The 13,934-nt window shown below is 51.2% G+C and overlaps 2 protein-coding genes across 2 annotated transcripts; both read left to right on the plus strand.

The window, feature by feature from the left end:
- Positions 1-3,700: 3,700 nt before the first annotated feature.
- HOXA2 (homeobox A2) lies at positions 3,701-5,697 on the plus strand. The gene is made up of 2 exons (XM_026089574.1): positions 3,701-4,175; positions 4,932-5,697. The coding sequence occupies exons 1-2, from the start codon at positions 3,794-3,796 to the stop codon at positions 5,675-5,677; spliced, it is 1,128 nt and encodes a 375-aa protein (XP_025945359.1). The 5' UTR covers positions 3,701-3,793; the 3' UTR covers positions 5,678-5,697.
- Positions 5,698-10,048: 4,351 nt separating this feature from the next.
- HOXA1 (homeobox A1) lies at positions 10,049-11,463 on the plus strand. Its single transcript, XM_026089575.1, has 2 exons — positions 10,049-10,658; positions 11,108-11,463. The coding sequence occupies exons 1-2, from the start codon at positions 10,049-10,051 to the stop codon at positions 11,461-11,463; spliced, it is 966 nt and encodes a 321-aa protein (XP_025945360.1).
- Positions 11,464-13,934: the final 2,471 nt, after the last annotated feature.

Below are 13,934 nucleotides of genomic sequence, written 5' to 3' on the forward strand. Positions count from 1 at the left end.
CTCGGAAGAGACCCGTGCGCGGGCGCGGAGCCGAGCCGAGCGGACTCCGCGGTGGGGGATCGGGCCCGCAGACAGAGCCGGGCGCGACTGGGGGCCGCGTGAGGAGCGGATCTGCCCCCGGACCCGCCGCCCCCACCGCCGGGTATATATATTATATATATATTTTATTTTCCGTAGAAGAACCGATTTTCTCTTCTATTTTCGGGTTGCTGGTGGCGGCCGCGCCGCCGGGCAGCCGCGGGGGAGGGGAGCCTGCGGTCCCTGCTTCCCGCGGGTGCGGCCGCGCTGTGGGGACAATATCGCGGAAGCGCCGCTTTCCCGGCGGCTTTCGGCTCCAGACGGGCACCGCAGGCACCCGCGGGGGGCCCCGGGCCGCATCCGTCCGAGGGGGGAGCCAGAAACTCAAAGGCGTCTGCTTAAATCCGATTTTTCTTCCTTTCAGGCGAAACGTCCGTAATTTTTATATTGAAACTTGAAAGATGAATCAAAATGGACCTTAATAGACTAGGTAAAATATACCCGTGCACGTTTATAAAGACATAATAATCCTATGCTGTAGAGATAATAACGCACGCTGTTCACCATCTGTATCTTTTAGAACACAGAAAAAATGTCGCCATTTTGGTCTCGTGATGAAATATTATTAATCTTTGGGTTTTATCTTGTTCCCAGAGCCATCTTTGCCTGATGCTGAAACATTGTCATGCATCCATGAATCTATCTAGAGCTTTTCTGCATAAATAGATAAAACATTTCCAGTCAAAGAAAGGGACTGCAAATATATTTATACCATGTTGTTTATTAGAGATATAGGTATGTAGCCATTGCGGGAAAGGTTATTTAGTCTGATATTTTTCATTGAAACATAATTATCACCCAATACGAACCACCGACAGATTGTTATTTTGTAGGCGAATAAAGTATTTTTTGTAACTGATGCAAGATCATCAAAGACTATGCTCGTTTCAAATAAGCGCACGATTAAAATTCAAAACAGCCCCCCCCAACTCTCGTATTAGTTACGTTACATAAAAGAAAAGGTAACCGTACAATCGGTGAATTCTTAATGTGTGCCTACTTTAGCACCATGAATTACATTTACGAAAATGTTCAAAGAGAAGGAATTTGGAGTTTCATTCCCCTCCCACTCTGAAGAAGGAAAATAGAGGCGATTTTGTCCCCGTCTTTTCAGAAAGCATATCCTACCCCTTTTTCAGAGTCTGTACCTTACATATAAGAATCTGTATCTTTGCATTTAAAATTCGACCGATTAAAAGATCTCTCTGGAGGCAGAAGTAATTGATTTGCCCAAGAATTTCGTGTCCCCTCTCCAAAGGTTTTGTTCCAGGTGGTTTTTGTATTAGACTGACCACAAGAAACAAATGTGCAGAATAGAGACACCCACACAGGTTTTACTCACAAAGCCTGGTTAAAGTCCAAACCTCTCTCTTTATTATTTGTCATCCTGCTGTTAATCCCAATATTTTCCAGAAAAAAAAATTAAAGAAAAGAAAAAGAAAAGCCCGACCCCAAGGTAGGCACTGAGAAGCAAAATAAAAACGGGCTCTTCCCACAGGCAGGAGAACAGTCCTCTGCCAGCATATTTTAAAAGCAGCTTTTTTTCTTGTTTACTTGCGTTTCTTGCTCTGCCTCTTTTCTCGGCCACATTTGATCTTGGAAGGAGCAAGAAGCTTTAAATGTGTTCTTAAGGGCCAGTAGCTGTCAAACCTTTTGGCGGCCAAGATTGATCGCACGCAGACACCACCAGAGCTTTGTTTGGACTAAAAGCAAGAAAATTAAACCCCTCGCATTTTCCAACAGCATCGATATTTGTAAGGCATCCCTTTTGAAGGATTAAATGACAAGTCTCGTTCTATATTTTATTTAAACAAGCAACCACCAAAAAGCCCATTTAATGCCTCCCAGCCCCTCCCCTCCCCCTCTCTCCAATGCCTTCGCAGATATACTACATCTTGTGCGTGCATTAACTTAAAACCGATTTTTTAAATGCAATTCGTGCAGTCTGGACGTAGACTGATCCGCTGAGTGCTTGGGGTCTCCTTTTTTTTCCCCCTTCTTTCCTTTTTTTTTTTTTTTTTTTTTTTTTTTTTTTTTTTTTAGAAGACGCTTGCCGATCCCTTTATGGCAATTCCGAAAATATAGAGGGACGGAAAGGCATCGCCCTGGCGATGGTGCCTGGCTCCATGAGGACGCGGAGACCGGCTCGGCTACACCGCCCGCGCTCTGCCCGCGCACCCGCCCGCCGGACACCGCGACCGGCCTGCGCTCCGCGGACGGCAGACCCCGGCCGCGCCGGCGGCGCAGCTCCGCTGGCCACAGGACTCCTCGAGCTCATGATTTTGGCCATCCTTGTCATCACTCTCCCGCTCGCCTCTGTTTGATTGGAAAATTGTGCCCGAAACATCCAAATTCGGGACTTGCCTCGCCCTAGCAGGGGCAAATGGAAACGACGGTAAAGAGAGCCAAGGCTTGGGAGGCGAGTGCCGTGCCTCAAGTTATAACCCCTGCAGCAATTTTGCTCTGCCTAGCCCTGTGAAAACAAACCCGCTACCAGCCCATATATTTCTTGGTAATCGAAAGTACTCACCAGACCCAGCCTACTACGGTTATTAAGCAAATTATGCCATCAGACGGGAGTATCGTTTGCAAGCTAAGGCACAGGATTTTTTTTTTTTTTTTTAAGAGTCAACAGCCAGACGCTTTTGCAGCCTCGCGATTTGGCTCGCCCAGAGAAATACTCCTAAGGTATGTTTTACGGTCCAATCCCGGAAAGCCAACTGGAGAGGGAAGTCATGAAGCACAAGGGCTGCTGCCTATGTGACTCTTCCCCTAGAAGCAAGATTGCTGAGGAAGATCCTGTTAAACAATGGCTCGGGCATCGGCGGCCAATTGTTCTCCATACTGTACACCCGATAACCAAAAAAAAAAAAAAAAAAGCGAAAGAAAACAAAAAAGAAAAAAGGAAAGAAAAGCAACACACCGAGGCTTACTCGGGAGCAATAAACTAGTTTTGGAGGAAGTGCTATTCCCTAGGAAAAAATCAGTATTCTCTGCTTCAGACTCCTGCCTGGGTGCAACTTCTTATGTGGGGGCCTGGCGGTGTCAAAACTTTGAAGATTAATGGATTACTTTGTTAATGACTCAAGGCGCCAGATTGAGGTGCTTAAATGATTTGTGAGGTGCAAAGCGTTTTCCTGACAGTCCCAAACAATGAGAGAAGAGTGTGCGGGTGGAGGCGAGGGAGGCAGCAGGCTGCAGGACAAGCAGCCACACACACTCACACACACACACACTCACACGCACACACATACTCGCAGCCTCTCACACAAACATATACACGCACACGCACCCCCCCACATCATTTCACATTAGGACGCCAAGGGGATAGATACTAGAGATATCATTTCCCTCTTTAAAAAAAGTGTAAATAAAGCCTTTCTGGCCCCCAATGAGGCGTTCCTTCCCGACTTTTTTGGATCAATCAAACAGACAGTGGCTTCTTTTGATTAAAGCCCAAATTGTCATTGGGCAGAGGCAATCATGTGACAGCCAATTCGGTCCAATTTCAACCTTGTCTCCATGAATTCAATAGTTTAATAGTAGCACGGTCCCCATACGGCTGTAATCAGTGAATTAGAAAAAAAACACCCCACCAGCGATCTTCTATGATATATTTTTTTCTTCTCTCTCTCCTTTTTCCTGGGCCTTCCCCCCCCCAAGCCCCCTAAATCCGAGGGAACTTTTTCTCCACGGGGGCTGCGAGTTGAAGGCCATGAATTTCGAATTTGAGCGAGAGATTGGTTTTATCAATAGTCAGCCATCGCTTGCTGAGTGCCTGACATCTTTTCCCCCTGTCGGTGATACATTTCAAAGTTCATCAATCAAGAACTCGACGCTTTCACACTCGACACTGATTCCTCCTCCTTTTGAGCAGACCATCCCCAGCCTGAACCCAAGCAGCCACCCGCGCCACAGCGGCGGCGGCCGCCCCAAGGCGAGCCCCCGCGGCCGCAGCGGCAGCCCGGGCCCCGCCGGCGCCCCGCCGCCCCCGGAGTACCCCTGGATGAAAGAGAAAAAGGCGTCCAAGCGATCCGCGCTGCCGCCCGCCTCGGCCTCCGCCTCAGCCGCTGGACCAGCCTGCCTGAGCCACAAAGGTCAGTTCAAAGACTTTTCGCCTTCCCCTCCGTGCCGCTTTATTGGCTTCTCGCATCCCCTCAACTTCGCTGGGGAAGAGGCTGAGGGGCGGGCGGGAGGCGAGGAAGGTGCTGGCGGGGCTCTGCGCAAACCCAAACTTTCCCCAAACTTGTTTAATGTGGGATGATTTATTTGAGTTGGAGCTGACCTCTCTTGTCTCGCTGTCCTAGAGTTAGGATATTTGACAGTAATGAAGAGTGATAGATTGCTCCCGCTCAGCTAAGCAGCTGATGCATTAATTATAAATTGTGTTATGGCTAATATAAAGTTTGCTCTGGTGTGGGGAGGTTGGGGAGCCGGAGGCAATAATTTTACGGAGGTGGCTGAGGGGTACGCAGCACTGGACGCTCAGCAGTGCAACACAATGGGTTTACTGCATCCAAAGGCGGCCATTTTGTTGCAGTTGTTATTTTATGCTATATAGGCATATAGATATAGAGACACATATGCAGGGAGAGATGGAGAGAGCACTCCCTCCCCGCCCCGGGATGCAATGTGCTTGGGATGCTGAAATTCAATCTGTGCATTTATCTGTTTTGTGTGTGCGTGTGTGTGTTTTTGCTTTTGCTGATCTGGTGGTGGTGTTTTGGGCTGTGTGTGTGTGTGGTGGTGGTGTTTTTCTTTTTATTTTTTTTTCTTTTTCTTTTTTTTTCTTTTTCTTTTTCTTTTTCTTTTTCTTTTTATTTTTATTTTTTTTTCTTTTTCTTTTTTAACAGATCCCCTTGAAATCCCCGATAGTGGTAACGGTGGATCTAGGCGGCTGAGGACGGCTTACACCAACACCCAGCTTTTGGAGCTAGAAAAAGAATTTCATTTCAACAAGTATCTCTGTAGACCAAGGAGGGTTGAGATTGCAGCTTTGCTGGATTTGACTGAGAGACAAGTCAAAGTCTGGTTCCAGAACAGAAGGATGAAGCACAAGAGACAGACCCAGTGCAAGGAGAACCAAAACAGTGAGGGGAAATTTAAGAGCTTAGAGGACCCGGAGAAAGCAGCAGAAGAAGAGGAGGAGGAGAAATCGCTCTTTGAGCAAGCCCTCAGCAATGTCTCCGGCGCTCTTTTGGAAAGGGAAGGTTACACTTTCCAGCAGAATGCACTGTCTCAGCAGCAGGCTCCCCATGTGCACAATGGAGAGTCCCAAAGTTTCCCCGTTTCGCCTTTAACAAGCAATGAGAAAAATCTGAAACATTTTCAACATCAGTCACCCACTGTTCAAAACTGCCTCTCAACAATGGCCCAGAACTGTGCAGCTGGCCTAAACAATGACAGTCCTGAGGCCCTAGATGTCCCTTCTTTACAGGACTTTAGCGTTTTCTCCGCAGATTCCTGTCTACAGCTTTCAGATGCAGTTTCCCCCAGTTTGCCAGGATCTCTGGACAGTCCCGTAGACATTTCTGCTGACAGTTTTGACTTTTTTACAGACACACTCACCACAATTGACTTGCAGCATCTGAATTACTGAGAAATTAAAGACGTCCTCTCAAGGGTCCTGCCTTCTCCTCCTTATTCTTCTTCTTTATTTTTCCAGTGAATTAATTTTATTCCCCCCCCCCCCAATTTTTCCGGTTAGTATTTTCTGTTTATTACCTCCCTTTGCTGTGTTTGAGAGCCATTTTACCGTTTTTTATGAAGTTTTAGTTGTGTTCAATTTTAACCTAGCCACATTCTAGGTCCTTCTATGAAAGCAATATATGAAGTCTGTAAGAAAGTGATCATATAGGAATTGTATCTTCACTTTCTTTTTATTTTTGTATTACATTAGGATGCGTTGTCATAATTATTTTTGGTAGAATAAATTCTTGTTTGCTACAAGGAGCTTTCTCTTTTTTTCTTTCTCCCTTTCTCTTTCCCTTTTTCTCCTTTCAAGACTGATAACATAACGGGTATTTCTCCCCCTCCCTTCTATTATTAATTTACTAATAATCAAAATCCAACATTCTGACTATGATCTCTCCCCTTTTGGCAATTTAGTACACTTATTAGAGAGAAAAAACACGTTCAAATTCTTTATTGCAAGGGTTCTCACAAGAAACAAAACAAACTAAAACCTTTCACAACTTAAATGGCTACTTCTTCCTTTTAATATATAAATGCAGCATGTTATCTCCGTGTCGATACAAAGCTTGCATATTCTGAACTGTAACGAAAGCATAAACGCGCACTTTTTTCTTGCAGACAAACATAAGCTAGAGTCGGTAGGAAAAGTGCTTCCTGCAGAAACTAGCCTGTTACATACACGAAGGGCTCTTTTCGAAACCACCCCCCCTATTTTTCTAGAATGCAGTGCTTAGCAGCCAACAAATTGTTTCAGGAAGCATATCTTAAAAATATAAAAGCTCACAGAGAATGCGTTTGATTAGTGCTCACGTGCTGAGTGGTCCAAGAAAACAGCCCTAAAAAGAGAGGAAAATAAAGTTACTGCCTGTTAAATAAAAAAGGTGTCATAAAAGCATGAAAAAAGCATTAGGGAGAATCGTACCCTCCACTCAGTTCTTTTGAGGGGAAGTGCGCGGACACAGCGCAAGATATTTTCTCTTTAAACCCGATTGCGAAGAGAATGGCTGATAACGAAAAGGGGGAACTCTTACTTTCTGAGCTGAAATTTCCTCGGGGCTCCCCAACTCTTTGCTTGAGGCAGCAAAGATGGGTGTAAAAAATCTCCAGCAAATTGCCTGCGACTGGCTGAGCGGCATTGCCGGAGCCCGGGGCGCAGGGTGAGCCGCGTCTGGCGGGCTAAAGCCGAGCAACAGATGCGAGCCGGGGGCTCCCCGCTCCGGGGGCGAGCGGGGCCCCAGGGATCGCTGGTCCCTCTGCGTGTGTGTGTGTGTGTGTGTGTGAGTGTGAGTGTGAGTGTGCCTGTACATACGAGAGCGCAGCTGAGCGCGGGGCTGGGGAAGGCACTTCGCTGCCCGCCCGTGCGAGGAGTGTCGTCTGCCAGCTCTGCAACACGTTGTGGAGCGGAGCTGCGTGGGTTATAGCTGGAAGGGCTGGACGCAATTCTTCCGAAAGTCATAAATCAAACTCTTTCTATGAATGAGAATGTCATCAAAGAGATCAATTGCAGGAACACATGCACAAATAAAAATCCTCTTACGTATTTGCCGGGCTGGGGATCCCCGTCTAAAACCATTAAGTGAGAAGGCGTTTAGTCATAATTCATTTTTATTGCTCTTTTAAAACAACAGCTTGGCTGAGCTGCGGACGCGGCGAAACCTCGGCCCTGCTTCTTGTCCTTCTCTCTGCTCCAGCCCCGGCTCTGCGGAAAGCAAGCAGCCTCACCGGTATTTTAACTCCTGTGGCACTGGCTTAAATTGGATTGCAATGTGCGCGTATGGGTTGGGATTTATTTTGTGCCCAGATCTCTGGATACTGACAACGCTAAAAAAAGAAGGAAGGAAGGAAGGAAGGAAGGAAGGAAGGAAGGAAAGAAAGAGAAAAATACACTATGAGATTTAAACTTTTCTCACACTCAATTTAAACAAATCGGGCGATTCAGGAATCAGGAGTCGCCTAAGCCTCTCCCAGTGAGCTCTGGGGCCACAGCGGGGGCACTGGAGGTGGGGGGGATGCGAGATCTCCCGCGAAAAAGCCTTAAGCACCGGAATTGCCCCCGTTGCTCCCGGCTCTGGACAGGAAACGGTGCTTTCTGCACCCCGGCCCGGAGCGAACGACGAAGGGGGCTCGACGGGGAGAGGGGCCCTCCGGGCGCCGGGCGCCTCTGGGCGCGGAGAGGGGGCAGCTCCGCTCGGCCGGAGGTGGAGGGGGATTTTTCTCTCTGCTCTGGCCCTCCTTATTTTGTTGCCCCCACGCACAGTGTTGGCAGGAAAAGTCCGAAGCACTGCGAGAGAGGCAATGTAACAAAAGGCACGGCTGAACAATGGCAGAACGGCACGAAAAAACGAGAGAGAGGGAGAAAAAAAAAAGAGAAGATTCCGKGATGCAGGAGGCTGTAAGAGAGGTGTTGTAATTTGGCGGGATTTAGGGGTAAACCAGATCTACTTATAGTAAAATATAAATTTTTCTTGGCCAGCTGTTGTAAAAAAGCCCTGARAAGACGCCAGCTCTTTTATTAGTAAACAGTCCCAGTGGCCTGCCTTTTTCTCTGCCTTATGCAGTATTTATCACAACTGTTTTACAATAATGAAATATATGTGTTTACATCCGTTACCACGGCCAAAAAAGGTGCAGTGTAATTCCATAAATACCTCTGGAGTGTTGTTGCTACTCCTCCCTGCCACGTCCCCTCTGGAGTTTAAGAAACTGAACCTTTCCAGAGAGCTCTTACCCATTTGTGCCTGCGCAGTAAAGGAAAGCAAATAGAAATACTAAAGGCATATGAATAAACAGTCCTTCAGTTTTTGCTGGCTGCGGAGAGGCCTTGGAGATGGAATGGGATAAGGGCTGACCTAATAGTAGTAGGAGAGCCTTGCACCCAGGAGAGGATGCTGTAGTGGAGATGGGAGGAGCTTGCGGGTGTGTGTGTGTGTGTGTGTGTGTGTGTTTGTGAGCAGGGAGAGGTGGCGGGGTAGAGGAGCTTTTGGGGCTTCAGAAGAGAAGCAACAATCAAGCACGAGAACACAGCGATGTACGATCCGTTTGGAAATGCACCTGCAAAAGTACAGAAGGCAGCTCCTCATGGGGTTGCTGCTGGCGGTGGGGAATATTGCTTTCTGTCTATCTCTCCCCTAGGTTAACATTTCGCAGGACGCCTCTTTGAAGGGTGCTGAAATCGGCTTGCTGGTGCCGTCCCCTCTCCCTACAGATGGATAGGTGCCCTGGGACGGATGGATGCCCGATCTATACCTCCCCTTTTTTCTTCTGCATACGTAAAGCGAATATGAGGTCGCAACCCAATTCCCAGCCGCCCTTCCTCCTTTTCTATCCACGGACCCTTTTTTGGGGAGGGGAGGAGAGGGAAGTTTCAGTCGATGTTCAGTGCGGTTCCCAAGGGTCCCGGGGCCGCCTCTGCCATTGGCCATCTGCCACCTCCCGCCACTGCCAGCCCGGGTGGCGGAGCGGGGACAAAGGGGACAGGGCGGCAGGCGCTGCGCCTCCCCGCCGCTCCGCAGCCCCGGCCCCGGGCTGGCGGGCCGCGACCTGCGCCCCCCGGGCAGCCTCCCCCCGCCCGGGCCTCGGGGCGTGCGGGGCGGCAGCGGCGCCGGCAGACGGGCCCCCGGCCCCGCCAGCGTCAGTCCCAAAAGCGCCTCATTTCCATGCTAATGTCCGCGGCCGCCTGGTGATGCGGCTGGACAAGCCCCTTTAACTCTTGGCGTCGCGTCGCGCTGGGCTCTGCGGCCGGGCAGCAGCAGCGGGAGTCCCCGTCCCCATCCACGGGCCGGTCCCCGTCCCCAGGGCTGATGCTCTCAGCGCCTGCCCCAGACTCCCCCGTGCCGCGGGTCCAGCCACCCCCCCGCGGCTCATGCCCGGGAGGGGCGGGAAGGGGGTCGGGAGTGCCGACCGCCGGCCTGACAGCGCCGACAGCAGGGTAGGCGCCGGGGCACCGTCGGCGGGGACGCTGCGGCATCACTCACCCTCGAGGGGACGGCCGGTGGGCTCCGGGGCACGGGCGCAGCCGCCAGGTTCTCCGCTGCTTTTCCCTCCCGGCGGGCGGGCTCGGCGTTTAAATGCCCCCGACGCGGCGATCTATCAGCGGCAGGAGCCGGGAAAGTCCCGCAGGCGCCGCAGCCATTGGCTGCCGCCCCCCACGTGCCTCCCCGCTCGCTGTACCTTCGTGTCATTTTCCTCCCGGCCCCATGGAGGAAGTGGGAAAGTTGGCGCGGCCCCGCAGGACGTTGAAGACCCGGCGGCGGCGTGACAGAGGGACGCGGCGAGGATGAGCTCCTTCCTCGAGTACCCGGTCCTCGGCGGCGAGGCGGGGGGCTGCGCCGGCCGCGCCTACCACCCCGACCACGGGATTACAACTTTCCAGCCCTGCGCCGTCAGCGCCGGCAGCTGCAGCGGGGAGGACCGCTTCCTCGTGGGCCGCGGGGTGCAGATCAGCCCCCACCGCCACCACCACCCCCCGGCCCAGCCCGCCGCCTACCAGCCCCACGGCGGCCTGGGGGTCTCCTACTCGCACGCCGGCTGCGGCCCGACGTACGGCGCGCAGGGCTTCGGCGCGGCGTACAGCCCCTACCCCCTCGGGCAGGACGCGGAGCTGGGCGCGGGCTTCCCCCCCTGCGCGCCCGCGGTGTACTCGGGCAGCCTCTCCGCCTCCGCCGCCGCGCAGCACCCGCACCAGGGCTACGCAGGGGGGCCCGCTCAGTACGTGCACCCCCCCTACGGACAGGAGCAGCAGAGCCTGCCGCTGGGCGCCTACAACCATGCCCTGTCTCCTCTCCACTCCAGCCACCAGGAAAACGCCCGCTCCTCGTCCGCGGAGACCTCGCCTCCCGCGCAGACCTTTGACTGGATGAAAGTGAAGAGAAACCCACCCAAAACAGGTCAGTCCCCGGCCTCAGGGCGGACGGGCCGGGCAGGGGGACGAGCTCGTTTCTCTCTCTGCCGTCGGTAAAGCCACGGCGAGGCCAAGCGCAGCCCCCGCGGCCGGCAGCGCACAGGTGTCCCGTCCGCTTGCTTTGCAGGTAAAGCGCCCGCGACCTCCGAGAGCAGCCGCAGCCGTCTGCCCGCTACGCTCCAAGTCAGCGCTGCTTGTGCCTGCCCCCCCTCCCGCGGTCATATTTCTTGTAATTCATAAACCACTTATCAAGTTTCCTCTGACACTAGAGGCTGACTCCGGTTTAGCACCTCGCACTCCATCACTCACCCTGCCGGGGCTTCTCTCTTATCCTAAGAAGTTCTTGCTCCCTATCGCTTAGCCGGTGTGGACATATTGATTATGTCGACTATAAATCATTTGCGCTTACTTAATGCTGAATGTCCACTTTTGCAGGAAAGGCTGGCGAGTACGGCTTCGTTGGGCAGCCCAACACAGTCAGAACTAATTTCACCACCAAGCAGCTCACAGAACTGGAGAAAGAGTTTCATTTCAACAAGTACCTGACCAGGGCCAGGAGGGTGGAGATTGCAGCCTCCCTGCAACTCAACGAGACGCAGGTCAAGATCTGGTTCCAGAACCGGAGGATGAAGCAAAAGAAAAGAGAGAAGGAGGGGCTGCTACCCATCTCTCCCGCCACCCCCACGGGATGCGAGGAGAAAGCGGAGGAGTCGTCAGAGAAGTCCTGCTCGTCGCCCTGCACTGCCTCGCCAGCCTCCTCTACCTCAGACACTCTTGCTACCTCAAACTGAGACGCGCCTGAGTCCCGTCCTCCCCCCCCGGCTTGGACCCCCGACTCCCAAGCCGCCTCCCTACCGTAGCTCGAACCGATTTAACGCTGTTGTGTGTGTGTGTTGGCTGGTTGGTCTCTTTCAGAGCCCCGGTGCCCCAAACGCCCTCCCCGTCGCGGCAGCCGCCCGTCCCGAGCGCCCGCGGGCGCCCCACTCCGCGCCCCGCGACCCCCGGGCCTCGGGGCCAAGAGGACATTTTCTCTCTGCTCCCCTTTTGCTGGAGGAGGTGCGTTGGCACATGCGTAAGGGTCTGTCTCCTCCATTGCAAGGACGTTTCTTTGAGTTTCCCCTGAGTGAAAGACAGGCTATCTAGGGTACATAACCTCACGAAGAGATGCACTATTGGAAGTGTTTACACGACTTATAGGACTTTCATCCTTTAATTTAATGTATTATTTGTTCGCGTCTATGAGTTTGTTGCTTGTAAATACTTTGTCCGAGAGATTTTATCTTTTTACAAATTTTTCTAGAAATGACGTTTAGATTATCAGGTTAAGCAGGATGGGTGCATTCGCAAAACTGGATCCAATTTTATATTGTTAAAACAGACAACCGTATCAAGTTAAACGTGTTAAGCTCAAGCAGATACCTCAAAGAGTAGCGCTATTTCTTTAAGTGTGACAAACAAGGCTTAAATTGCACTAGGTTTTGTAAACCTTACCCGGTGTGCTTTCCCTTCCCCCTCCCGCCAGAAGTCTGTGCTGGATTATATAGAACCGAAGGGTATAACTGTCCCAAAGACCTCACCTCTTCCTATTTTCGTATTAACCCTCCTTTAAACTCGATGTCTTTTCAACCTAATCGTAAATGTGACGACTGGCCAAATGAATGTATATTTTATGTGATTCGTGTCTGGAAGTTTGCATGATGCACAGTGCTTTGCTGTACTCCAGGTACACTGAGTTCTATCAGTTGTCGTGTGTGAGCGAACTATCTTCCTCGTTTTCTGTACAATCATCAAAGGCGCTGCGATTCTGGGACTGAAGGAATCCAGGGCAGAATTTACGGGTCCTTATAATGTCTGTAATAAATATATTCAACTTTCAGGTATCCCTTGTGTGCGTACCTCTGCATGACGTCACCGATGAGTCACCGACTCGGCTCAGCAGTTTAGTTTCCATTATTTTCTTCTGATGGGGCCTTTCTAAGGGAGAAAGGGAGGAAGAACCTCCCAAAATTACTCCTTTTTTTTTTTTTTTTGCCGGACTCAGAGCTCGGGCTGTCCAGTCTGATTCATAACACAACCTTCTTCCTTTTCTATGCTCGAATAATATTATTTTTAGAAAATATAAGCCCTCCTCTCCCTCCACTGTAGCAGCGAGGAATTTATGATACAGATCTATTTTTGAAGCACACACACGAGAACTTCCTGGGTCAAGTGCTAACCTTTTCACCTCGAGATGGATGTTGACACTTTTATAAACAGAGCACAATTCAAAAGCAGAAACTGTCTTCAGCCAGTCTTTCCTCACATCGCAGGCCCCTCGCTAAGGGCTGCACATTTAATTAGCCTGGACACTAAGCTGGTCCTGCTTCCCTCTCCTTCCCCTCCAGGCTGCCACTTCCAGGGCCTGATCGGCTGGAAAGGTGGGAGATGGCTCCCAGGTGCCTGGCAGTGTGTTTCTGGCAAACTCCCATCCCATCCTTCCCCCGCTCCTCCCCCCCCCCATTTTCTTTTTGCCAAAAAGAGCAAGTTCTCGCAGGTAAATATCAGCCATCCCCAAGAGGTGTCAAATGAACACTGGGTCGGGGAGAGAGGAGGCGGGTGTGTAGAGAGACCGGTCCCAGAACGGAGCATAGACACGTTCAGCTGCACGGGGGTGTCTCGAGTCACTGCTGCCTCTTGAATTTTATCCCAAACGCGCATAACGTCTCCTTTCCCCGGCACATCTGCAGGGGAGCGCTGCCCTGCTTTTCCCGAGGCTCGGCTGCCTATGGAGGCTTTGCTTTGCGGGATCCGCAGAGAGTCAACGAAATTTTCTGCACTTCAGTGTCGAAAGAGACAAGCCCTGACTTGCAAGGCGCGGCGGCCATATCAAGAGCCGAGCTATCTTGCAAAGGAGCAGGGCTGTCTCCAAAGGCTCCCGCGAATGCCTCGATTTCTTTCATTTCCTCGCCTGCCATATACTTTACCTTTTGTTTATTAGTGTAAAGCCACAAAGCAAAACAGATGGCCTTCTTCCAGAGACTTGGATGTGTTAAAGTGTCATTTGCATGCCAATGAGGGCATTTCAATATCGAAATCTGGATCTAAACATTGCCGGAATCCGGATCTGCAACCCGGCTCCCCCGGTGTTGACTTAATGTGTTAGAAAGAGCAGCCATAAATTATAGCCTAAATGCGAAAGACAAGACACTTGTCAGTGCGTCAATCTGCGGTGAGCGATTCATCGGCAAAGAATCTTGTCTCCTTCCAAGCCGAAACCTCAGTT

Source organism: Apteryx rowi, unplaced genomic scaffold (genome assembly GCF_003343035.1).
Source record: "Apteryx rowi isolate R43461 unplaced genomic scaffold, aptRow1 scaffold_820, whole genome shotgun sequence".
In the NCBI taxonomy this organism is placed as follows: Eukaryota; Metazoa; Chordata; class Aves; order Apterygiformes; family Apterygidae; genus Apteryx; species Apteryx rowi.

Excerpts from the sequence above, each read along its gene's own strand:
- HOXA2 (XM_026089574.1), top strand. The coding sequence starts at position 3,794 with ATGAATTTCGAATTTGAGCGAGAGATTGGTTTTATCAATAGTCAGCCA. Across the intron at positions 4,176-4,931 it reads AGCCTGCCTGAGCCACAAAG|ATCCCCTTGAAATCCCCGAT; the intron begins GTCAGTTCAAAG and ends CTTTTTTAACAG.
- HOXA1 (XM_026089575.1), top strand. The coding sequence starts at position 10,049 with ATGAGCTCCTTCCTCGAGTACCCGGTCCTCGGCGGCGAGGCGGGGGGC. Across the intron at positions 10,659-11,107 it reads GAGAAACCCACCCAAAACAG|GAAAGGCTGGCGAGTACGGC; the intron begins GTCAGTCCCCGG and ends CCACTTTTGCAG.